This window comes from Ranitomeya variabilis, chromosome 3, assembly GCF_051348905.1.
Source record: "Ranitomeya variabilis isolate aRanVar5 chromosome 3, aRanVar5.hap1, whole genome shotgun sequence".
Classification (NCBI taxonomy): Eukaryota; Metazoa; Chordata; class Amphibia; order Anura; family Dendrobatidae; genus Ranitomeya; species Ranitomeya variabilis.
The window spans coordinates 592,392,393-592,418,153 of record NC_135234.1 but is presented as its reverse complement, the minus strand read 5'-3'; the positions used below and the strand labels follow the sequence as shown (position 1 = coordinate 592,418,153).

Below are 25,761 nucleotides of genomic sequence, written 5' to 3'. Positions count from 1 at the left end.
ATATCTGCCTTGACCAGACCGGCTGCTTCTCGATAGACAAGATGGCACCGAGCCTCACCTTGGGTCACGTCACACAGGCTTCCTCAGGAGTTTGCACATTTGCATACAACTAAAATTGCTTAGGAACACACACAGTGAGATAACCAATGTGGACAGATAAACAAATTGCATTACTGGAACCCAATAACAGTTTCAACAACACCATTGAGGTTTCTGGCACGGAAACCTCAGTGTGAAGCTTATGAAAATGGATCACAGGCAAAACAGTAGGCACAGATAATTGGATTTCACTGTACTGGGTATGAATTCAAATAAACATCCATGTTAGAAAACAAGTATTGTTATGCAGGCTGGAGAACGCACAAGTTAAAAAGCATGTTATTTTCTGCTTTACTGCCACAGAGTAACGGGGGATTAATGGAATACAATAATAAGCATCAGATCGGGCGGCCCCCATGCAGCTAAGGTGAAGATAAATCTCAATCATAAACAAGGATTTCTTTACTTTCCGTCTACAAAACCTGTGCATGTGTGTTTCTATAATATATATATATATATATATATATATATATATATATATATATATATATATATATATATATATATATATATATATATATATATATATATATATATATATATACACATACATACACACACACACACACACACACTGCTCAAAGTCTCGTTGAATACAAGAACAAGGTGCAGACGAGCGTATTGTATTTTCGGACTGGGTGCAATCTGACAAGGCATCAGGTCGCACTCGGACCAATGTTATTGCCTTGTTGTAAACCTATAATTGCAGCAGGTAAGCAAATAAAAGGGTATGACTGATTTTACAAAGCTGAGACTACACACAGGCTGCGTGTTCCACTTCAATGTTGTCTTCTAAAAACAAAACATTAAGCATCCCCGAATTGTTCTCAAAGCTATGATTTAGCCCTGTGACAGCTATCAAGGTCTATTGACATGCAACAGGAGTCTTTCCATGTTCCAGTATGCCATGGCAACTGTCCTAGCAACAAAAAAAATTGAGGTCAACACTACTGTCTCGCTACATGAATGCAAATCTGCATAAAATATGATTTAACGCAGGACAAATTTACATATTAAAATGAGCTTTTCATCACTGTAGGCAGAGTAAGAAGGAAATAACATCTCTTCTCATGCAAATAAACTAGTAGTATGGATACAGTATGAACTGCAGCATGTAATTAGCTGATCTAGCCCAGTGTAATGCATTTATAATCTAAGGAGCAATGCAGTCCCCGCAGAGACCCCTGGGGAGGAGCATGGTGACAGGGGGGTGCATGGTAAACAACTTCAGACCCCACATCCTGTGATACCAATACGTTCATCACACACGTGCAGCCAATCTGACATGTGTGCAAAAACCTCAAAGAACACAAGGCCTGATTCATGAACATCTGGGTTTTGCATGACAGTCTTAACCCCTTTACCCCCGAGGGTGGTTTGCACGTTAATGACCAGGCCAATTTTTATAATTCTGACCACTGTCCCTTTATGAGGTTATAACTCTGGAACGCTTCAACGGATCCTGATGATTCTAACAATGTTTTCTCGTGACATACTGTACTTCATGATAGTGGTAAAATTTCTTCGATATTACCTGCGTTTATTTGTGGAAAAAAATGGAAATTTGGCAAAAATTTTGCAATTTTCCAACTTTGAATTTTTATGCCACAGAGATATGTCACACAAAATACTTAATAAGTAACATTTCCCACATGTCTACTTTACATCAGCATAATTTTGGAACCAAATTTTTTTTTTTTGTTAGGGAGTTAAGGGTTAAAAGTTGACCAGCAATTTCTCATTTTTCCAACACCATTTTTTTTAGGGACCACATCACATTTGAAGTCATTTTGAGGGGTCTATATGATAGAAAATACCCAAGTGTGACACCATTCTAAAAACTGCACCCCTCAAGGTGCTCAAAACCACATTCAAGAAGTTTATTAACCCTTCAGGTGTTTCACAGGAATTTTTGGAATGTTTAAATAAAAATGAACATTTAACTTTTTTACACAAAAAATTTACTTCAGCTCCAATTTGTTTTATTTTACCAAGGGTAACAGGAGAAAATGGACCCTAAAAGTTGTTGTACAATTTGTCATGAGTATGCCAATACCCCATATGTGGGGGTAAACCACTGTTTGGGCGCATGGCAGAGCTCGGAAGGGAAGGAGCGCCATTTGACTTTTCAATGCAAAATTGACTGGAATTGAGATGGGACGCCATGTTCCATTTGGAGAGCCACTGATATGCCTAAACATTGAAACCCCAACAAGTGACACCATTTTGGAAAGTAGATCCCCTAAGGAACCTATCTAGATGTGTTGTGAGAACTTTGAACCCCCAACGCAGAGCCGTGAAAATATTTTATTTTTATTTTTTTTTTATTTTTTTTTTTTTTACACAAAAATTATTTTTTAGCCCCCAGTTTTGTATTTTCCCAAGGGTAACAGGAGAAATTGGACCACAAAAGTTGTTGTCCTATGTGTCCTGAGTACGCTGATACCCCATATGTTGGTGTAAACTCCTGTTTGTGCGCACAGGAGAGCTCGGAAGGGAATGAGCACTGTTTTACTTTTTCAACGCAGAATTGGCTGGAATTGAGATCGGACGCAATGTCGCGTTTAGAGAGCCCCTGATGTGCCTTAACAGTGGAAACCCCCAAAATATAACTGAAACCCTAATCCAGACACACCCCTAACCCTAATCTCAACTGTAACCCTAACCACACCCCTAACCCTGACACACCCCTAACCCTAATCCCAACACTATTCCCAACCGTAAATGTAATCCAAACCCTAACTTTAGCCCCAACCCTAACTTTAGCCCCAACCCTAACCCTAACTGTAGCCCTAACCCTAACCCCAACCTTAACTCTAGCCCTAACCCTAACCCTAGCCCTAGCCGGAAAATGGAAATAAATACATTTTTTTAATTTAATTTTTCGTAACTAAGGGGGTGATGAAGGGGGGTTTGATTTACTATTTATAGCGCTTTTTCTAGCGGATTTTTGATTGGCAGCCGTCACACACTAAAAGACGCTTTTTATTGCAAAAAATGTTTTTTGCGTTACCACATTTTGAGTACTATAATTTTTCCATGTTTTGGTCCACAGAGTCATGTGAGGTCTTGTTTTTTGCGGGACGAGTTGACGTTTTTATTGGTAACATTTTCGGGCACGTGACATTTTCGCTTTTTATTCCGATTTTTGTGAGGCAGAATGACCAAAAACCAGCTATTCATGAATTTCTTTTTGGGGGGCGTTTATACCGTTCCGCGTTTGGTTAAATGGATAAAGCAGTTTGATTCTTCGGGTCAGTACGATTGCAGCGATACCTCATTTATATCATTTTTTTATGTTTTGGCGCTTTTATACGATAAAGACTATTTTATAGATAAAATAATTCTTTTTGCATCGCTTTATTCTGAGGACTATAACTTTTTTATTTTTTCGCTGATGATGCTGTATGGCGGCTCGTTTTTTGCGTGACAAGATGACGTTTTCAGAGGTACCATGGTTATTTATCTCCGTCGTTTTGATGTTATTCCACTTTTTGTTCGGCAGTATGATAATTAAGCGTTGTTTTTTACCCCCCCCCCCTTTTTTTTTTACGGTGTTCACTGAAAGGGTTAACTAGTGAGACAGTTTTATATGTCGTGTCGTTACGGACGCGGCGATACTAAATATGTGTACTTTTTTTTTTTATTTAGCTAAAGTTATGTATTTATTGGAACAATTTTTTTTTATTATTATTATTTATTTAGGTTTTTTTTTTTTTACACATGTAATCTTTTTTTTTTACATTTTTCTCTGGGGGGGCATCACAGTAAAGTGACAGATCGCCGATCTGACACTTTGCTGTGCACTGTGTCAGATCGGCGATCTGACGTGCACTGCTGGAGGCTTCCCGGCGCCTGCTCTGAGCAGGCGCTGTGAAGCCACCTCCCTGCAGGACCCGGATGCAGCTCCGCGGCCATGTTGGATCTGGGGCTTGCAGGGAGGAGACGCTCGGTACAAGGTGAGCACATCGCCTTGTACCGATCGCCTCCCAGCGCGATGCTTCCCTATACTGCCGAAACACTGTGATCATGTTTGATCGGGGGTTAATGTGCCAGGGGCGGTCCGTGACCGCTCCTGGCACATAGTGCTGGATGTCAGCTGACACCCAGCCGCGCTCCCCCCGTGAGCGTGGTTGATCGCGCTGGACGTACTATTCCGTACTTGGGAAGTAGGGCCCACCCCACATGGACAGAATAGTACGTCCAATGACAGAAAGGGGTTAATGAAGACACTACGGAATGGCATGCATTTACAGTGAAGGAAATAATTATCTGATCCCTTGCAGATTTTGTAAGTTTGCCACTGACAAAGACATGAACAGTCTATAATTTTAACCCCTTCATGACACAGCCTATTTTGACCTTAATGACCTGGCCGTTTTTTGCAATTCTGACCAGTGTCCCTTTATGAGGTAATAACTCAGGAACGCTTCAACGTATCGTAGCGATTCTGAGATTGTTTTTTCGTGACATATTGGGCTTCATGTTAGTGGTAAATTTAGGTCGATTATTTTGGAGTTTATTTGTGAAAAAAAAGGAAATTTTGTGAAAATTTTGAAAATTTCGCAATTTTCACATTTTTAATTTTTATTCTGTTAAACCAGAGAGTTATGTGACACAAAATAGTTAATAAATAACATTTCCCACATGTCTACTTTACATCAGCACAATTTTGGAAACAATTTTTTTTTTTGCTAGGAAGTTATAAGGGTTAAAATTTGACCAGTGATTTCTCATTTTTACAACAAAATTTACAAAACCATTTTTTTAGGGACCACCTCACATTTGAAGTCAGTTTGAGGGTTCTATATGGCTGAAAATACCCAAAAGTGACACCATTCTAAAAACTGCACCCCTCAAGGTGCTAAAAACCACATTCAAGAAGTGTATTAACCCTTCAGGTGTTTCACAGCAGCAGAAGCAGCATGGAAGGAAAAAATGAACATTTAACTTTTTAGTCACAAAAATAATCTTTTAGCAACAATTTTTTTACTTTCCCAAGGGTAAAAGGAGAAACTTGACCACAAACGTTGTTGTCCAATTTGTCCTGAGTACGCTGATACCTCACATGTGGGGGTAAACCACTGTTTGGGCGCACGGCAGGGCTCGGAAGGGAAGGAGCGCCATTTGACTTTTTGAATGAAAAATTAGCTCCAATCGTTAGCGGACACCATGTCGTGTTTGGAGAGCCCCTATGTGCCTAAACATTGGAGCTCCCCTACAAGTGACCCCATTTTGGAAACTAGACCCCTCAAGGAACTTATCTAGATGCATAGTGAGCACTTTAACCCCCCAGGTGCTTCACAGAAGTTTATAACGCAGAGCCGTGAAAATAAAAAATAATTTTTCTTTCCTCAAAAATGATTTTTAGCCCGGAATTTTTTATTTTCCCAAGGGTAACAGGAGAAATTGGACCCCAAATGTTGTTGTCCAGTTTGTCCTGAGTACGATGATACCCCATATGTGGGGGTAAACCACTGTTTGGGAACACGGCAGGGCTCGGAAGGGAAGGCACGCTTTTTGAATGGAAAATTAGCTCCAATCATTAGCGGACACCATGTCGCGTTTGGAGAGCCCCTGTGTGCCTAAACATTGGAGCTCCCCCACAAGTGACCCCATTTTGGAAACTAGACCTCCCAAGGAACTAATCTAGATGGGTGGTGAGCACTTTAAACCCCCAGGTGCTTCACAGAAGTTTATAACGCAGAGCCGTGAAAATAAGAAATGTTTTCTTTCCTCAAAAATATTTTTTTAGCCCAGAATTTTTTAATTTTCCCAAGGGTAACAGGAGAAATTTGATCCAAAGAGTTGTTGTCCAGTTTCTTTTGAGTACGCTGATACCCCATATGTGGCGGTAAACCACTGTTTGGGCACATTCTGGGGCTCGGAAGTGAAGTAGTCACGTTTTGGAATGCAGACTTTCATGGAATGGTCTGCGGGCATCATGTTACGTTTGCAGAGCCCCTGATGTGCCTAAACAGTGGAAACCCCCCACAAGTGACCCCATTTTGGAAACTAGACCCCCAAGGGCTTATCTAGATGTGTAGTGAGCACTTAGAACCCCCAAGTGCTTCATAGAAGTTTACAACGCAGAGCCGTGAAAATAAAAAATAATTTTTCATTCCTCAAAAATTATGTTTTAGCAAGCAATTTTTTATTTTCTCAAGAGTAACAGGAGAAATTGGACCCCAATAGTTGTTGTCCAGTTTGTACTGAGTACGCTGGTACCCCATATGTGGGGGTCAACCACTGTTTGGGCACACGTCGGGGCTCGGAAGGGAAGAAGTGACTTTTTGAAATGCAGATTTTGATGGAATAGTCTGCGGGTGTAACGTTGAATTTGCAGAGCCCCTGATGTGCCTAAACAGTAGAAACCCCCCACAAGTGACCCCATTTTGGAAACTAGACCCCCCAAGGAACTTATCTAGATGTGTGGTGAGCACTTTGAACCCCCAAGTGCTTCACAGAAGTTTATAACGCAAAGCTGTGAAAATAAAAAATAATTTTTCATTCCTCTAATATTATGTATTAGCAAGCATTTTTTTTTTTTTGCAAGAGTAACAGGAGAAATTGGACCCCAATAATTGTTGCCCAGTTTGTCCTGAGTATGCTGGTACCCCATATGTGGGGGTAAACCACTGTTTGGGCGCACGTCGGGGCTCGGAAGGGAGGGAGCACCATTTGACTTTTTGAACGCAAGATTGGCTGGAATCAATGGTGGCGCCATGTTGCGTTTGGAGACCCCTGATGTGCCTAAACAGTGGAAACCCCTCAATTCTAACTCCAACACTAACCCCAACACACCCCTAACCCTAATCCCAACTCTAACCATGACCCTAATCACAACCCTAATCCCAACACACCCCTAACCACAACCCTAACTCTAACCCCAACCCTAACCACAACTTTAACCCCAACACACCCCTAACCATAACCCTAACCACAAGCCTATTCTTAACCCTAATTCCAACCCTAACTCTAATTCCAACCCTAAGGCTATGTGCCCACGTTACGGATTCGTGTGAGATTTTTCCACACCATTTTTGAAAAATCCGCAGGTAAAAGGCACTGCGTTTTACCTGCGGATTTACCGCGGATTTCCAGTGTTTTTTGTGTGGATTTCACCTGCGGATTCCTATTATGGAGCAGGTGTAAAACGCTGCGGAATCCGCACAAAGAATTGACATGCTGTGGAAAATACAATGCAGCGTTTCCGCGCTGTATTTTCCGCACCATGGGCACAGTGGATTTGGTTTTCCATAGGTTTACATGGTACTGTAAACCTGATGGAACACTGCTACGAATCCGCAGCGGCCAATCCGCTGCGGATCCGCAGCCAAATCCGCACCGTGTGCGCTAACCCTAGTTCTAACCCTACCCCTACCCCTAACCCTAGTTCTAACCCAAGTGGAAAAAAAAAATATTTTCTTTATTTTATTATTGTCCCTACCTATGGGGGTGATAAAGGGGGGGTTCATTTACTATTTTTTTTATTTTGATCACTGTGATAGGTTTTATCACAGTGATCAAAATGTAGCTGGAACGAATCTGCCGGCAGATTCGGCGGGCGCACTGCGCATGCGCCCGCCATTTTGGAAGATGGCGGCGCCCGTGGAGAAGACGGACGGACACCGGGAGGCTCGGTGAGTATGAGGGGGGGGGGGGGATCGGAGCACAGGGGGGTGATCGGAGCACGGGGGTGGGATCGGAGCACGGGGGGAGCGGGCAGGAGGACGGAGGGGAGCACGGGACAGAACCGAGGACTGGGGAGGCGATCGGTGGGTGTGGGGGGGGGGGGCAGATTAGGTTTTCCAGCCATGGCCGATGATATTACAGCATCGGCCATGGCTGGATTGTATTATTTCACCAGTTTTCATAGTGAAATATTACAAATCGCTCTGATTGGCTGTTTCACTTTCAACAGCCAATCAGAGCGATCGTAGCCAAGGGGGGGTGAAGCTACCCCCCCTGGGCTGAAGTACCACTCCCCCTGTCCCTGCAGATCGGGTGAAATTGGAGTTAACCCTTTCACCTGATCTGCAGGGACGCGATCATTCCATGACGCCACATAGGCGTCATGGGTCGGATTGGCACAGGTTTTCATGACCCCTACGTAGCGTCATGGGTCGGGAAGGGGTTAAGGGTAGGTTAATTTTAACATTGAGAAAATATCAAAAATAACATCCTGAAAATCACATTGTATAAATTACATGAATTTATCTGCATTTTGCAGTGAGAAATAAGTATTTGATCCCCTACCAACCATTAAGAGTTCTTGCTCCAACAGACCATTAAAGACAGCTGTCTTACATAGACACCTTTATATAAAAGACTCTTGTCCACAGACTCAGTCAGACTCTAACCTCTACAACATGGGCTACACTAAAGAGCTTTATAAAGATGTCAGGGACAAGATCATAGACCTGCACAAGCTGGAATGGCCTACAAAGCCATAAGTAACATGCTAGGTGAGAAGGAGACAACTGTTGGTGCAATAGTAAGAAAATGGAAGAAATACAAAATGATTGTCAGTTGACATAGATCTGGGGCACTACGGAAAATCTCACCTCGTGGGGTATCCTTGATCATTAGCCTCAAACTACACGGGGGAACTTGTTAATGATCTCAAGGCAGCTGGGACCACAGTCACCAAGAAAACCATGTAACACATTACGCCGTAAAGGTTTAAAATCCTGCAGTGCCCCCAAGGTCCCCCTGCCCAAGAAGGCACATGTGCAAGACCGTCTGAAGTTTGCCAATGAACACCTGGATGATTCTGTGAGTGATTGGGAGACGGTGCTGTGGTCAGAGGAGAGAAAAATTGAGGTCTTAGGCATTAACAACTCGCTGTATTTGGAGGAAGAGAAATGCTGCCTATGACCCAAAGTACACTGTCCCCACTGACAAACATGGAGGTGGAAACATTGTGTTTTGGGGGTGTTTCTCTGCTAAGGGCACATGACTACTTCACTGCATCAATGGGAGAATGGATGGAGCCATGTACCGTAAAATCCTGAGTGACAACCTCCTTCCCTTCGCCAGAACATTAAAAATGGGTCGTTGCTGTGTCTTCCAGCAAGACAATGACCCAAAACATTCAGCCAAGGCAACAAAGGAGTGGCTCAAAAAGAAGCATATTAAGGTCATGAAGTGGCCTAGCCAGGCTCCAAACCTTAATCCCATAGAAAACTTATGGAGGGAGATGAAGCTCCGAGTTGCCAAGCAACAGCCTCAAAATCTTAATGATTTAAGGCTACGTTCACATTTGCGTTGTGCGCCGCAGCGTCGGCGCCGCAGCGCACAACGCAAACAAAAACGCAGCAAAACGCATGCACAACGCTGCGTTTTGCGCCGCATGCGTCCTTTTTTTAATTGATTTTGGACGCAGCAAAAATGCAACTTGCTGTGTCCTCTGCGCCCAGACGCGGGCGCCGCAGCGACGCATGCGGCGCAAAACGCAAGTGCGACGCATGTCCATGCGCCCCCATGTTAAATATAGGGGCGCATGACGCATGCGGCGCCGCTGCGGCGCCCGCCGCTGCGGCGCCCGCCGCTAATGTGAACGTAGCCTAAGAGATGATTTGCAAAGAGGAGTGGACAAAAATTCCTCCTGACATGTGCGCAAACCTCATCATCAACTACAAAACACATCTGACTGCTGTGCTTGCCAACAAGGGTTTTGCCACCAAGTATTGTTCGCCAGAGGAATCAAATACTTATTTCTCATTGCAAAATGCAAATAAATTTATATAATTTATACAATGTAATTTTCTGGATTTTATTTGTGATATTCTATCTCTCAATGTTAAAATTAACCTACCCTTAAAATTATAGACTGTTCACGTCTTTGTCAGTGGACAAACTTACAAAATCAGCAAGGGATCAAATAATTATTACCTTTACTGTAATTCATTAAGAAGGGGTTCTACAAGAATGTGATACAATAGCCCGTTATATAACTGAAAGTGCATACCGTCCTAGTAAAGTGTAAGTACGGGTTGCAGTGTGAAGAAAATGCTCCTTCCCAACATAGTGGAGAAATTAAAAAATGTTTTACTCAACTCTGCAGTCACAATTCCATGACGTGGACAACTGCTCAAATTGGTGAAATGTACTCAGTAAATGGCTTTAATAATGTATTTCAAGGATGTGAACCAGAAAAGGTTGTGTGATTGTGTATCTTAATGGGAAAGGGATGTTCAAACTGAATTAAACCTGATAACTGTCCATCGCTGCAGATCCACCATTATAACGTAATGCTTGCCTTGGTCACAACATGCAAGTTATTACTATGGAGGAGAAAATAAGACATCTGACTGCAGATATCACACCATTAAGAGATGATTCTCTCATATCCATTGAATTTTTTCTTGCCAATAATAACTTTTTTGTTAGCTCTGGAAACCATTACAGCAGTTACCTTAGACCACCTGTATATGAGCAGTATTGTGTAGTGCCAGGGGTGCTCGAGTCTGTAGCTGCCTCAGGTGCTTGGGTATGCACAGAGTATCGCGGGTACTCGAGTGACATGCTCCAAGTCCCAGCGGTAGCACATTTCGTGGCTGTTAGACAGCCACTAAGCATTCAGGGACTACCTGATATACACGAGTAAACCTCGCATGTCCTGTGGCTGTCTAACATCCGCGAAACATAGGGGTGCGGCGACTCAAACATGTCACTCGAGCACCCGCGGTACTCAGCATCACTAGTGCTGAGCACTGCTTTCCATGATGGCTACACAGTTAGATTTGCTCTGTGCATCTTTCGTCAGTATGAACTGGTTATATTTTCGTGTAATAGCAGAATGTGCTGTGTCAAATACAGAGATAACAAAACCCATATTGACTTCTTAAGGAAGAATGAGGTGTGCATTGGATATTTGATAGAGAAAACTGAAAACGTTAGTAAAAATACCAATGTCAGACAGTATGAAAGTGTGCTTAGTCCTAAAACTAATATTAGCCTTCTACTTGGAACCATTTCTACACAATACTCAGACAGATCACAAACTCGCTCATGTGTCTGAGCCCCTTAGGCTTCATAATGTTCCACCAACTAAAAAGAAAAAATCAGATAGCACTTCAGTTTATGAGCCGCATCTGACAGCCGAGAGATGAAATGAAAACCACAGCACAAAGGTTTACAGGGATCTTGTAGAAGGAAGAAGATGAGCCCATGCCAGCACCTGACAGCAAGGTTCAGAAGCAGCCACAGAAACGGGCCCGCTCGAATGCTGATGTTATAGCGGAGGACAGAGACACGACAGCGCACAATCAGCAGAGCTACATAGTTACCGTACATAGGTAGAATAAAGACCTCGGTCCATCAAGTTCAACCTTCCCCCACCAATTCTACATTTGTCACTGATTTAACTATAACCCACACTGTTTTATAAAAGCTGTTATAGAGTCTGCCATTACTACCTCAGGTAGTAGGGCATTCCACAGTCTGACTGCTCTAACTGTAAAGAACCCTTTCCTGTTTAGCTGCTGGAATCGCCTTTCTTCCACCCGTAATATGTGCCCCCTGGACCTTAGTATGGTGTTTGGAAGGAATAAGTCACGTGCCAGTGTTTTGTACGAACCATACTTATATTTATACATGTAAATGAGAACGCTGAGGCGTCTTTCTTTTAAGCTAAACAAGCCCAACTTTTCCAACCTCTCCTTATATGAGAGGCCTTCCATCCCTTGTATTAATCTGTCTGTCCGTCTTTGAACTGATTCTAAGGGAGGTAATGGTGTGCACTCAGGTCAAAGACAAGGAGGTGCTGGTAAAACAGACCGTGTGGTCCAAACAGTCGTGTATCGAAAATCACCGCACACTCGGAACTGGTATGATGCAAAAGTACTTAGCAAGTTTATTGTGTTCACAAATCTGCTTGCCACAAAAGAAAAAAAGTGCAGATAGAAACCCCACGTTTCGACCCTCCCGGGTCTTATTCATGGGGTTACTTGATGCACGTTTAGATACATATACGAGTGGCAGGCATGGGGCAGGAAGATAAGTCCCTTGATATGTAAGCTGTCGCTTGACCGGGAACAGGCTGGGGATATACAGATTCGTAATGTAAAGCGGTAGTCAAACACATGCAAACACACGCGGGAGCGCCGCTCATACAGCACCCTCCTTCCACGCTTCACAGGGCATAGGAGCGCTGCCCACACGGGTCATCCAGCAATATACAGGCCCACCACGGATGTTACGGCCTCTGTGTTTGACTACCGCTTTACATTACGAATCTGTATATCCCCAGCCTGTTCCCGGTCAAGCGACAGCTTACATATCAAGGGACTTATCTTCCTGCCCCATGCCTGCCACTCGTATATGTATCTAAACGTGCATCAAGTAACCCCATGAATAAGACCTGGGAGGGTCGAAACGTGGGGTTTCTATCTGCACTTTTTTTCTTTTGTGGAAACCTGATTTGTGAACACAATAAACTTGTTAAGTACTTTTGCATCATACCAATTCCAAGTGTGCGGTGATTTTCGATACACGTTTGAACTGATTCTAACTTCGCCATATCCTTTTAAAAAAGTGGACCCCAAAACTGGATCCCATATTCTAGATGTGGCCTCACCAGTGATTTATAAAGTGGTAACAACACGTTGGGATAGCGGGATTTTATCTCTGCTTTTATATATCCCAAAATCTTGCTTGCTTTAGCAGCTTGTTTGTATTTGCAGCACTAGGATTACTCCGTCCTAGGTGATTTACTTTACATTTATCTATATTAAATCTCATTTGCCAAGTGTTTCCCCATTCACTCATCTTATCCAGATCGTTTTGCTATATTGTAATGTCAAGATCAGATTTTAATATCCTACATAGTTTGGTAGTATATATCAAGACTGATGCTTTACTCTCAGTCCCATCCACAAGGTCATTAATAAACAGGTTAAAAAGAATCGGTCCTAGCACAGATCCCTGCAGTCCCCACTGCTCCCAGTACAGATCCCTGCGGTCCCCACTGCTCCCAGTACAGATCCCTGCGGTCCCCACTGCTCCCAGTACAGATCCATGTGGTCCCCACTGCTCCCAGTACAGATCCCTGCGGTCCCCACTGCTCACAGTACAGATCCCTGTGGTCCCCACTGCTCCCAGTACCGAGCCCTGTGGTCGGTCCCCACTGCTACCAGTACAGATCCCTGTGGTCCCCACTGCTCCCAGTAGATCCCTGTGGTCCCCACTGCTCCCAGTACAGATCCCTGTGGTCCCCACTGCTCCCAGTACAGATCCCTGTGGTCCCCACTGCTCACAGTACAGATCCCTGTGGTCCCCACTGCTCACAGTACAGATCCCTGTGGTCCCCACTGCTACCAGTACAGATCCCTGTGGTCCCCACTGCTCCCAGTACAGATCCCTGTGGTCCCCACTGCTCCCAGTACAGATCCCTGTGGTCCCCACTGCTCCCAGTACAGATCCCTGTGGTCCCCACTGCTCCCAGTAGATCCCTGTGGTCCGCACTGCTCCCAGTACAGATCCCTGTGGTTCCCACTGCTCCCAGTACAGATCCCTGTGGTCCCCACTGCTCCCAGAACAGATCCCTGTGGTCCCCACTACTACCAGAACAGATCCCTGTGGTCCGCACTGCTCCCAGTACAGATCCCTGTGGTCCGCACTGCTCCCAGTACAGATCCCTGTGGTCCCCACTGCTCCCAGTACAGATCCCTGTGGTCCCCACTACTACCAGAACAGATCCCTGTGGTCCGCACTGCTCCCAGTACAGATCCCTGTGGTCCGCACTGCTCCCAGTACAGATCCCTGTGGTCCCCACTGCTCCCAGTACAGATCCCTGTGGTCCCCACTGCTCCCAGAACAGATCCCTGTGGTCCGCACTGCTCCCAGTACAGATCCCTGTGGTTCCCACTGCTCCCAGTACAGATCCCTATGGTACCCCACTGCTTACTATCCCATTTAGAGAACGTACCATTTATGACGGCTCTTTGTTTCCTGTCATTTAGCCAATTCCTTACCCATCTGCATATATTTCCCCCAGTCCCTGCCTCAGTAGCTTCAGTATAAGGCTGTTATATGCATTATTGGAATAAAGATCAGTTATTGGCTAATAAGATGATGTACCATATTTTTTGATTTACGAGTAATTAAAACTCAATATTTATTATCACTCCACCAACCTGCTGGATCCCCAAGTATCTGCCCCAAAAAGCAAATGCAAAAGACAAACACTGAAAAGGATCTAGCTTTTCAGGAGAGGGCTAAAAATATCTTTATTTAAATATAATTAAAAGCATGTTACACCATATGTAATTTACGCAGAAAAATAGGAGGACAAACACAAGAACAGAAAAAGGTGGGTACACCTGGATATATAGATAATGTTTCTATATTCTATAAATTGCATACACGGCTGAAAACATTCATATATATGTGCAGTACATAGTACTAAAAGGTATCAAAGTATAGTTGTGTATGTATGCCATGGCTAGAAACCATATAGAGGGAACACTATACAATTATAAATTTAAATGCTGGTTAAAGTGCAAATGAAGTAAAGTGCAAGTGCAATAAAATAGAACCCAAAATGGTTAGAAAAACACCATGAAATATACTTCAATATGTAAGTTTGTTTTCAATATAATGGAATTCTAGCCATGGTAAATGCACATAGCTAAACAACATTAAATGCAACATATAAAGACAGATAACGTGAGGTATATCATCGCAAAGTGCAGAGATACAGGTGCCCACCACACCCATAGTGCGATTGGCTTGAAAAACTTCGTCCAGGTGTCAAAGTTTTTCAAGCAAAACGCGCGTTGGGTGTGTTGGGCACCTAAATACGAAAAAATACAATATAATACATATATTTATATATGGATTTAAAAAAAATATGAAGAAACGAAAAAATATGAACGTACGAACCAGCTTCGCTTTCCCCCAATAAAAATAAAGATAATACAAAAAATACACACTGTAGTATTACCGGGTCTGTGGGGGGTTTTAACGCAACCATAGACTTGAATGTATGAGCCTCATCTAATTTATGGATTAAATTAGTGCAGGATACAATCTTTTTTGCAAGAAGATTCAGTCAGTGAAAAAATTCCCTCATCTGCACTGCCCCACTGAATAACATTGGGCGAGTGCAGAACTCGGACAGAAATTACGGTGGTGTAAACAAGCCCGAAAAGAAGAATTTGCTGCCACTTAAATCAAGTGGAAGCTTATTCAACGGGTTTCTGAATCTGATCCTAATTCCTCATGAAAAACTCTGTGTGAACATACCCTCAGAAAATTCAGAAAAGACTGGAGACTAACGCAAGGCTGTTGAGGAGAAACCTACTCCAAAAGTAGATGTCTAGGAGCAAGCAAACAGGCACTTTTTTTTTGTAACCTTCCAAAATAGTCGCCGATTCCTGAAAAGACTGGCGGATAAAGCAACGTTTCATGACTCGGATTTTAATAAATGTTTTGGGGGTCTGACACCTGACGCTCCACCAATCACCAATTCCCAGCGCCACCAGTGGCCAGATGGAATCAGCACAGCTCTGACAAATGTTTAGTGGCCGCTGCTGGCAGCCGCAGACCTGCGCCTATCATTAGAAGCCATGCGAATAGGAGCTGATCTGCAGCAGTGACAACCAAACCTACATCAGAGCTGTGCTGTTCAGCTATGCTACTGATTACACCTGGCCACTGTGGGAGCTGATAACTTCTCTGTGGGGTACAGAGCGTCAGACCCCCTTTATCTAATGCCACTGACCTATTCAAGAAGTCATCACTACCACAATAGTAAAGCAACCCCTTGTAATACATTTAATATTTCATAGTGACATATCAGAAGCTTTGAATAGCAGTGGTCTGGGTGCTGGGACCCTTATCAATCGTTGAAGTGAGCTTAGCTCTCCACTCAGATACATGGTTAGTAGTTTATGGTCTCCATCTTTTAAGACCCTGCACACATCTAACCCAGCAATCAAGGAGCAGAAGCACAGGGGAGCAGCGCTCGGCTGAGCACTTCTGCTCTTTTGCTTCTGTCATCAATGGGATTTTCAACACCAAGACTGTCTAGGAACTCCAATGCCTGATGTCACTACAGCATCACTAAAGTCTAAGACAGCTACAGGAAACCAAAATGCAGCCATTTTTGTTAAATGTAAATCTAGGAGCGGATCTAAAATGGATGATAGGATATGCCTATGTGAGTCCTGCAGAAAACAAGAGTTACCAAACAGCAAGCAATCGTGAAATGCACAGCAGGGGGGATTACAGACCTGCAGCTGGACGATGTGATGTTGGAGACCACCAACAATTGGGCTAAACCTGGCAATGCCCTTTTCTTCGGCAGCTGTGGTTATTGCTTCCAAGACTTTCTCAAGACTAAAAGGCGACAGGATACATCACCATGAGAGATAAAAGTGTCATCGTAACAAACAACCAACACAAAAACTCAAAATCAATTTATAACACTAAAAAAGTATAAACTTAGCAGATTGCTGCAAGGACACAGCAAAGTTTATGATGACAGCGTTGTTTGTTATCGTCCTGTTTCAGTATTCTTCATAAATTCACCAAATCTAATTAAATCACTTCAAGCAGATGGCTCGGAACAAAGAACATAAGAAATCCCAATTCTCTCCTGAACAGAAGTGAGGAAAAATATTTATTGCATGTTAACAGTGTACTTCTGTCCTGTAAGAGATACACTCCCAAACAAGACGCAATTAATTCCCTTCTCGGAGGTAAGACCCGGGCACGTGGCTGCGGAATATCTCCCCGATGACGGGTGGCAATTACAGTCTCATTTTTATTGATGAGAACACATTAACTTGTAACTATTAACAAAATTAAGAAAAAAAATTCTTGAAAATGATATTCCTATTTACAGCAAATATCTTGAACGCAAACCAACGCGGTGCCTCATCAATAAGCGTGCTAATGAAATGCGCCACAAGACATGGCTGTGAATAAATATTTGGATATGACAAAGCCCGATCCCAGCGCAGCTGTCAGAGCCGAGACGCGGCATTAACGCTAATGGACCAAGAAGCAAAGCACTTACATGTTCTCCTCTCCAACAATGCATATAGCAGACAGCAGCTTCACCACATCCGTCATCATATTGGCCTGCTTGGGGTCCATGGCTCTGGCCAATAACAAAAGACTCCTTTCTTCTCCCATGATCCTTTCCAATCCATACTGCAAGTAAATATTACAGGAATGTAGCAATAAATGATAGATTACACATGTTTATCTAAGAATGCCATGGCTACGCCACAATATTCGGATCCGGCTTACTCTCCGCATACCTACCATGCAGAGAGCTGCGGCTCAGCCCCTACATCCGGAGGACCATAGAGCGGTACCGACCGACCCTTACCAAGGATATATCCGTGTCATTACCCATTACAGAAAACGGACACTTGTTTCTTTTATTAATTACTGATCAGCCTTCATTATTATTATTAGGGCTTGCTCACACAGGCGAGGAGCCAGCGCACAACTCAGACGACTGCTATCCGATGTTTCATCTGATAACGCTCGCTCCAATCTTATAACATGGAGCAGTGCCGACCAGCATTTTTTCTTCTTATGCAGCATCGGCATGAGAAAAAAAAAATGCTGCATGCTGCAATTGGCAGTGTATATCGGATGGCACGCATCCATACAAGTCTATGGGTGCGTGCATAACATCAGACTGCACTTGTTTGTCATCTGAGTGCAGTCATATATATCCAACTCACACAATGGAGAAGATGCAGAAATTAAGTTCTCCATCTTTTCCACACCTCTGATCAAATTCTTGCAAGCAAGAAAATAGTATCACAGTAAAATGACACTCGGCTCATGCTCGCAGCAGAATTTAAGCCAAGGGTGATTTGCATATAGCATTTGATTGTGTCGCTATGCACGAGTCTGAACGCACCCTTATCCTTATTATGCCTCCTCCTATCACTAACATTATGCTGAGAGTGCTGGCTTTCCTGCCTACTTCATTCCGTCTTAGCAGCGCATTGGAACTGCAGGATTAGCAAAGATCCACACTCAGAAAACGAGCTTCACTGCGCTCCTCATCCTCCAGACACTACTCCCATTCTGAGCATGGGGACGGGGCGCACAGACGCGCACCCCGAGGACGGATGACAGTTACACCAGTCCAAATTGGTTACTAAGCAGAACAAATAATGCAGACAACCAGCGCTCAGCACAGAGATTGATAGAAGCCAAATAATGAAATTAAATGTATTTCAAAAAAATTCTGAACTTTACAAAAGTCAATGATTACATTAAAAACAAAAGATCTTGTCATTTAAATAGCAGTTAGTAAAGATTGCACCACTTTGAACCTTTTTAGGGACTTTTGGTCAATTTATGCATTATTTTTCTCATGTCCTGTATCTGTCAAGCCGCAATGAGAAAACATTTAAGGCCCAATACACATTAGAGCAAGGAACTCACTGGGATCGGCCAAGAGTGTAATGTGTACGGGGGAGTGAGCGGTCTCCTGACTTAATTATGGAGTGCTGTGAAATATGTTGGCGCTATACAAATAACATTATTATTATTTACAGGAAAAGAGAAAAAAAAGCACGTTAGAATTTCAACAGATGATCCTTCCGTTCTGCATAGAAATAAGCCACTAGCAGAGAGGTCCAACTAAAGGTACCTTCACACTAAATGACTTTACAACGATAACGCTAGCGATCCGTGACGTTGCAGCGTCCTGGATAGCGATATCGTTGTGTATGACACGCAGCAGCGATCTGGATCCTGCTGTGATATCGCTGGTCGTTGCTGAAAGTCCAGAACTTTATTTGGTCGTCAGATCGGCGTGTATCGTTGTGTTTGACAGCAAAAGCAACGATGCCAGCAATGTTTTACAATGGTAACCAGGGTAAATATCGGGTTACTAAGCGCAGGGCCGCGCTTAGTAACCCGATATTTACCCTGGTTACCATTGTAAAAGTAAAAAAAAAAACACTACATACTCACCCTCTGATGTCTGTCACGTCCCCCGGCGTCCGCGCTGCTGCTCAGAGCTTCCTGCACTGAATGTGTCAGTGCCGGCCGGAAAGCAAAGCACAGCAGTGACGTCACCGCTGTGCTTTAGGGCCTGCGCTTACACAGTGCAGGGAAGCTGAGGCCGGGGGACGCAGCAGACACAGGAATGTAAGTATGTACTGTTTGTTTTTTTACATTTACACTGGTAACCAGGGTAAACATCGGGTTACTAAGCGCGGCTCTGCGCTTAGTAACCCGATGTTTACCCTGGTTACCCGGGGACTTCGGCATCGTTGGTCGCTGGAGAGCTGTCTGTGTGACAGCTCTCCAGCGACCACACAGCGACGCTGCAGCGATCGGCATCGTTGTCGATATCGCTGCAGCGTCGCTTAATGTGACGGTACCTTTAGCGTTCATGACCGAGGGTGAGGGAGTCACGGGAACAAAGGATCTTGCCTGAGCAATTGATTGGCCTATCTAAGTAGATAAGGGGTCCATTAAGGTACCGTCATATTAAGCGACGCTGCAGCGATATAGACAACGATGCCGATCGCTGCAGCGTCGCTGGAGAGCTGTCACACAGACAGCTCTCCAGCGACCAACGATGCCGAAGTCCCCGGGTAACCAGGGTAAACATCGGGTTACTAAGCGCAGGGCCGTGCTTAGTAACCCAATGTTTACCCTGGTTACCAGTGTAAATGTAAAAAAAAACAAACACTACATAATTACATTCTGGTGTCTGTCGCGTCCCTCGCCTTCAGCTTCCCTGCACTGTGTAAGCGCCGGCCCTAAAGCACAGCGGTGACGTCACCGCTGTGCTTTGCTTTACGGCCGGCACTGACACAGTCAGTGCAGGAAGCTCTGAGCAGCAGCGCGGATGCCGGGGGACGTGACAGACATCAGAGGGTGAGTATGTAGTGTTTTTTTTTTACTTTTACAATGGTAACCAGGGTAAATATCGGGTTACTAAGCGCGGCCCTGCGCTTAGTAACCCGATATTTACCCTGGTTACCATTGTAAAACATTGCTGGCATCGTTGCTTTTGCTGTCAAACACAACGATACACGCCGATCTGACGACCAAATAAAGTTCTGGACTTTCAGCAACGACCAGCGATATCACAGCAGGATCCAGATCGCTGCTGCTTGTCAAACACAACGATATCGCTATCCAGGACGCTGCAACGTCACGGATCGTTGTCGTTCTTGTTGCAAAGTCGTTTAGTGTGAAGGTACCTTTACACTTGAGAAGGACAACAACTCATCATTGCATGGAAGGAAAAAAAAATCTAGAATAAAAAATTAGAGGTTAAAATGTGGAGCAACGTTAGTAAATTACAACATGACTTTGATAGACATGTGTCTATTTGGGTCCTACTTTGACAAACAATTGTGAAGACCAATATCAGCGGCAGACTTTTACAGAACAGAACTTCTATAGTATATACACATGCAATGTAAAATTCTGAAGCAGATGTACTAGTGTAAATGCACCAGAAATTGGCCTTACCCAACATTTACTATCATTTTTACAATTTTTGAAGCTCATATGGCAAGCGGGAATGGCTTATTTAGAAAGGAATGTGGCTTAAAAGGAAGGTCAGGAGCCCAAGATCTGCCTTATTTAGAAAGGATTGTGGCTTAAAAGGAAGGTTAGGAGCCCAAGATCTGGCTTATGTACTAAAGCAACAAATAGGTCATGCAAATTTAGACAAAAGTATAAAAAAATTAGTTACATTTAGTGTCTGGCATCAGCCACTATGATAAATCTGATGCATTTTAAGACTGGCCAGCCTAACATTACACCGGGTATTAGACAGGATTACTCATCTGACCCAGTGTGCCAGAAGTAGGCCTCACACTGTACAAAACACTGGAAAAAAACACCAAACGTATTATGTTTTAAGACACTTTCTGCCTCTTTAGACACAGGATCATTTTGAATTGTGCCTCAAAAGGAAGGCTTGACTATAAGGGGTTATTAAAGGCACCAGACTTATAAATGCCATTTTTGCAAAATACTGGTGTAAAGTTTGCCAGTCATGAGGTGGTACAAAAAAGAGAAGGGTGAAGCACATCTCGTATGTTGAACCAAACGTATCACTCAGAGGGCACCAAGTGGATCAGTTTATGCCAACCTGGTCTTTTTTTCTTTTCAGTTCAGGACTATACTAATAAATCTGCCCGACTATCTTCAAAATAATTCATGAATCATACAATTATATGAGTATTACAGCGCAAAAATTACCTTGTTGTTCATGAACGCCTTCAGGCACTGTATGACTTTGTGTTGGATTCGCTTCTCTATTTTTTCATGCCTGAATTAAATTTGAGAGATTAGTACACAATTAAAAAAACATATAGAACGAATAGGGGAACCTTTATGAGCCAGAAAATAATTACCCTAATAAATATTTGTCAAGGATTATTAAAATTTTATGGCCTAGAACAGAAGCATTCTTCAAACAAGTATGAATGTTTGTTCTTGTGGGAAGATGACACTCATTACCTTAATAATAAACCAGCACAAGTTTGCCAATTCAATATTATAGGCATCATTTTATTAAATAATAATATCAGAAACACAGAGGTACAGCAGCAATCTAGCGGCTAGATCAGCCATGGATATAACAACAGAGATCTCCTCCATGCTTTTGTATGGGACAGCACAGCCCTCCTGCAAATAATGAGATTACAGGTAGTGGCAGGGGCCCGAACATCCGTTATCCGTATGACAGCACGGCAAACACGAGCTCGGATCGGCGGTTAGATCACTACCGCCGGTCACAAAGCTGGAATTTCCATACTGTCAGATGACAGAGCGGGCCAGCAGCTGTGACCGGCGTTAAGGTTACCTCCTGTCACAGACATTGGTTGATGAGAGAGTACTACTCTCATCAGCCTATGCCTGCTGTCATTGAAAACAGCGAGAGCAGATGTCACCGATGGGAGTATTCATATGAGCTATATATAAATACGGTAAATAATGAAAAAAAATGAAGTGGGATTTCTTCTATTCTTGATTCTTTATTTCAAGTAAATGAGAGTCTTTCTTTCAATTAAAGGACTTTATTCTGGCTGTTTTATTTCTACTCTATGGGGTTTGTAAAAGGGTATCTTATAGACGCCTCTCCATTATTAAACTGTGGGCTTGATGTGACCGGCCATAAAACAGCTGACATCAACACCACAACCATTACTCCACTTGCCACCACACCAGGGCAAGTGAGAAAAGGCAGGCAAGGAATCAGAATTGGCAATTTTCATGACCCCTACCCAGTCTGATGATAATGCCTGCTTTAGCTTGGCAGGATGTGAAAAATGGGGGAAACCCCACACTGTTATTTTTAAACTATTTATTAAAATAAAAAAAAAAAAAAAAAAAACATGGGGACCCATCTATTCTTGATAAACAGCCATGATAAAGCTGACAGGTCTGGTTTGCAGCCTACAGCTGTCCGTTGTGCCTGTGCTGTTAATCAAAAATAATTAGAAGAGACCTCATGTCATTTTCTTTTATTATTTATTTTTTAGCACAGGCGCTGGCTGATGAATACTCTCACAAGCGGTGCCTGCTCTCTCTGTTATCAGCGACAGCATGCGTACACAGATGAGAGTAGTACTCTCTCATCAGCCGACATATGTGACCGTAGGTAACCTTTTTACCGCCAGTCACAGCTGCTGGCTCTCGCAGTCACCCAACAGCGTGGGAACAGCAACTCTCTGACGGGTGGTAATAATCTTAAAATCTGCAGTAAGGTACCAGAGATATAGGCCTTTTTATTCAGTACTAATTTTTATGGTCTTTACCAAGGTGGTGTGGCTCAGAGGGTAAAAATGCAGAGAAGGCTAAAGAGAATATCATGAGCACCGACCCCTTGGTAAGGAAAATAGAAAAAATTGGAGTGCGGCTCAACAGGACTGGATTTTTCTTTTCTTTTTATTTTTCAAAAGAAAATACGGTGCATCCAAAAGAAAAATTTACATGGTCGACATGACCCAGTCTACGCTTTTCGACTGCACTAGGCAGTCTTACTAATGACATACTCATTGTCCCAGGTGGATGAGCATAGAGCAACTGGGTGAGCTGCAATCAAGTTTCTACCCTTGGTAATGAACACAAAAATTACCACTACATAAACCGTACCATATGTCAGGAACCATTTGATAGACTGAAAATTGAGGGGAGCATCAGGAATAAAAAAGAGCAAAACCATCCACTTTTCACCCTGCCATAGACCCGCTGTAATATCAGTGATTGACACCTAGTCACTTCCTTTTTTACTCTACAAAAAGAGGCCTTGCCCCTGAAAGACTATATATAAAGGCAGTCAATTGGCTGCTGCAGAACATCTTTTAACAGTAAAGCAGAAGAGCTTGAAATAAGTCTGCATCCCTAATTCTTATCGGAGCATGTGAAGGTGGAAAGGTAAGAATAAGCACCATCTGCTGCAGCAGGAGCACAAGGTAAATGTAAGGAGGTGATGATGGCTTTCACAACATACTGAAGCCTGCACACGACAGACCAGAGATGGCCTAGGGCTGGTGCCTGTTATAGGACATTAGCGGCAATTATCAAGAACGGTGGACAGATTAATGCGTATTTGTGGGATATTATCTAATTAGATGACAGCTTTACAGAAAGACAAATTCCATCCAGTGACAATACATCTGGATGTTCACTGCTGCTCGCCTGCACAGGCCGGCCAGGGAGGGGGCAGAAACCTCCAAAGCCTTTCTTTCCTAAGCTCTGCTATGGCCTTTTCAAGCCCTCCCCCTAAGAAATTTTATACGCTCACTTACAAAAAATAAGATGCATGTGTGTGTGTGTGTGTGTGTGTGTGTGTGTATATACACGTGTAGTCAGTGTCGGACTGGGGTGCCAAGGGCCCACCAGTAACAATGACTTTGGGGGCCCACTTTTCACCTGCATACAAATATTACACTCCCCTTGTTCACAAATGTACCTATATCTCTATATAATAATAAACTGGGCAGTTTGGTTAATGAATGATGAGACGCTGCTTTTTCTGTACAGAGTGAATCATGTGAATTATGCCAAGTACTGCCCATACAGTGGGGTTGGGGGCCCAGGTCTGCACAGGAGCCCACCGGGGGATTCCCCTGTTCCCCTATGGGCCAGTCCGAGCCTGCGTGTAGTCCTATGGAGGCCTGTGTCAAAGAAGCAAGGCAAAACACCGAGAGGTTCTGAAACCAAGTCCTGTGACCACAAAGACATCACAGAAGCTCCACAAACTAAAATGCGTTGTATGCGGTGAATTTTGTTATGGCCTTTAGGGAACAGTCAGATGGCAACTTCATGGATTTCTATGCAGCCATCACACTCTGGTCAGGAGAGCTGCCGGCCAGTCCGGACATTGTGTCCCGAGCTTGGCCAGGTTTATATGGCTGTCTGATTGTGCCCTTTATACTGTATACTTTATTTTCCAGGTCAATAAAAATGTGACTTTTCAGCAAAACACAGTGGATGAAATTTTTATGGTTGTTATAATAGCACCATTATAGTTGCTGTATGCGAAAAAAACAATATCAGATATACAGACTAGCACCTTCACGGGTCCACAATCTACAAGATTATGGACCCGGAAAGATGACAAATTTGGGGGAAAGGGTATTTATGCAAAAGTCGTGCAACGTTTAGCACTTTTGTGCTGGCTCCATCAATTTTCTAAAAAGTGGGCTGTGCTTAGCAAAATGGCATGGTCAACCGCTGAGGGTCAAGTACTATACAGCACGCAAAAGTACTGCCATGAGTTGCCCCAGGAATATGCGCCAGCTCTAAGCGGACAGAAGTTCTGAATCATGGTTTTTGGGTCCATGACCGGTGTTTAAAATAACTTCAGGTCCACAATGGGATATTGACTACTGGTGAGACACCCGTAAATGTGCTGCGAGATATCGATATGCCATAGATGTATGTAACAGCCCAGGGAATCGTGAGCTCCACATACAGATAAATAGATTAGGCTTTCAAAGGTCCTAAAAGCACATAAAATCCTAATTATAAAGACAGAAAAAACTGAACTCCGACCACATCTAACTGCTAAGTCGACTTAAACACTATACAGATAATGAAATCGGGGCAGTAAAAACCATGAAATTGGCTCACTGAGCTGAGAAGCTTATTTTCTATTCTTCTATCGGACAAATCGCCTTTGTAAGACATCCCACACAGGATTCTACCTATTGAGAGGTTTAAGGAATATATCTGAGAATTAGGGGATTATTCAAGTATATTGCAATTTTCAGCCAAATTCAATGAAATTGGCCACTAAGGGACTCATTTAATAAGGCTGAGAAGAAGAAAATTATAATAAAGTCGAATTGACTTGATAACATTTTCTGAAGAGAGAATTTAAAACAATTGGTGATGCTTCGAAACGGTCCAGGGCACATAACTCACATACCGAAATCTTGGCAGGGGTGTTACAAATCTATTCTCCAGAAATATCGAAGAAAAGAACATGTGGACTAAACAGTTGCACTTATTTTGTGCTCTTCCATGTACTGCAGCTTCACAGCTTCTGACTGGCTGTAAAATCATCACAAAAGGTCAGACATCCGCAGTGCCCAAGCTGTCATATGACAGCATGAGCCCTCAGCTGTGATAGGACGTGTAAAGTTTACCTCTGGTCACTGGTGTCAGCTGATGGGACTACTGCTCCCATCAGCC

General features: G+C 43.3%; 1 protein-coding gene across 3 annotated transcripts in view; it reads right to left on the bottom strand.

The window, feature by feature from the left end:
• The window catches only part of DIAPH3 (diaphanous related formin 3), a 766,072-nt gene that overhangs the window by 462,760 nt on the left and 277,551 nt on the right, over positions 1–25,761 (bottom strand). For all 3 annotated transcript variants that reach the window (XM_077297277.1, XM_077297278.1, XM_077297276.1), the window contains 3 exons: positions 21,316–21,385; positions 17,129–17,265; positions 16,341–16,446 (listed from right to left, as the gene is read on the bottom strand). In XM_077297277.1, coding sequence (XP_077153392.1) covers positions 16,341–16,446; positions 17,129–17,265; positions 21,316–21,385 — 313 coding nt within the window. The remainder of the gene's footprint in view (positions 1–16,340; positions 16,447–17,128; positions 17,266–21,315; positions 21,386–25,761) is intronic.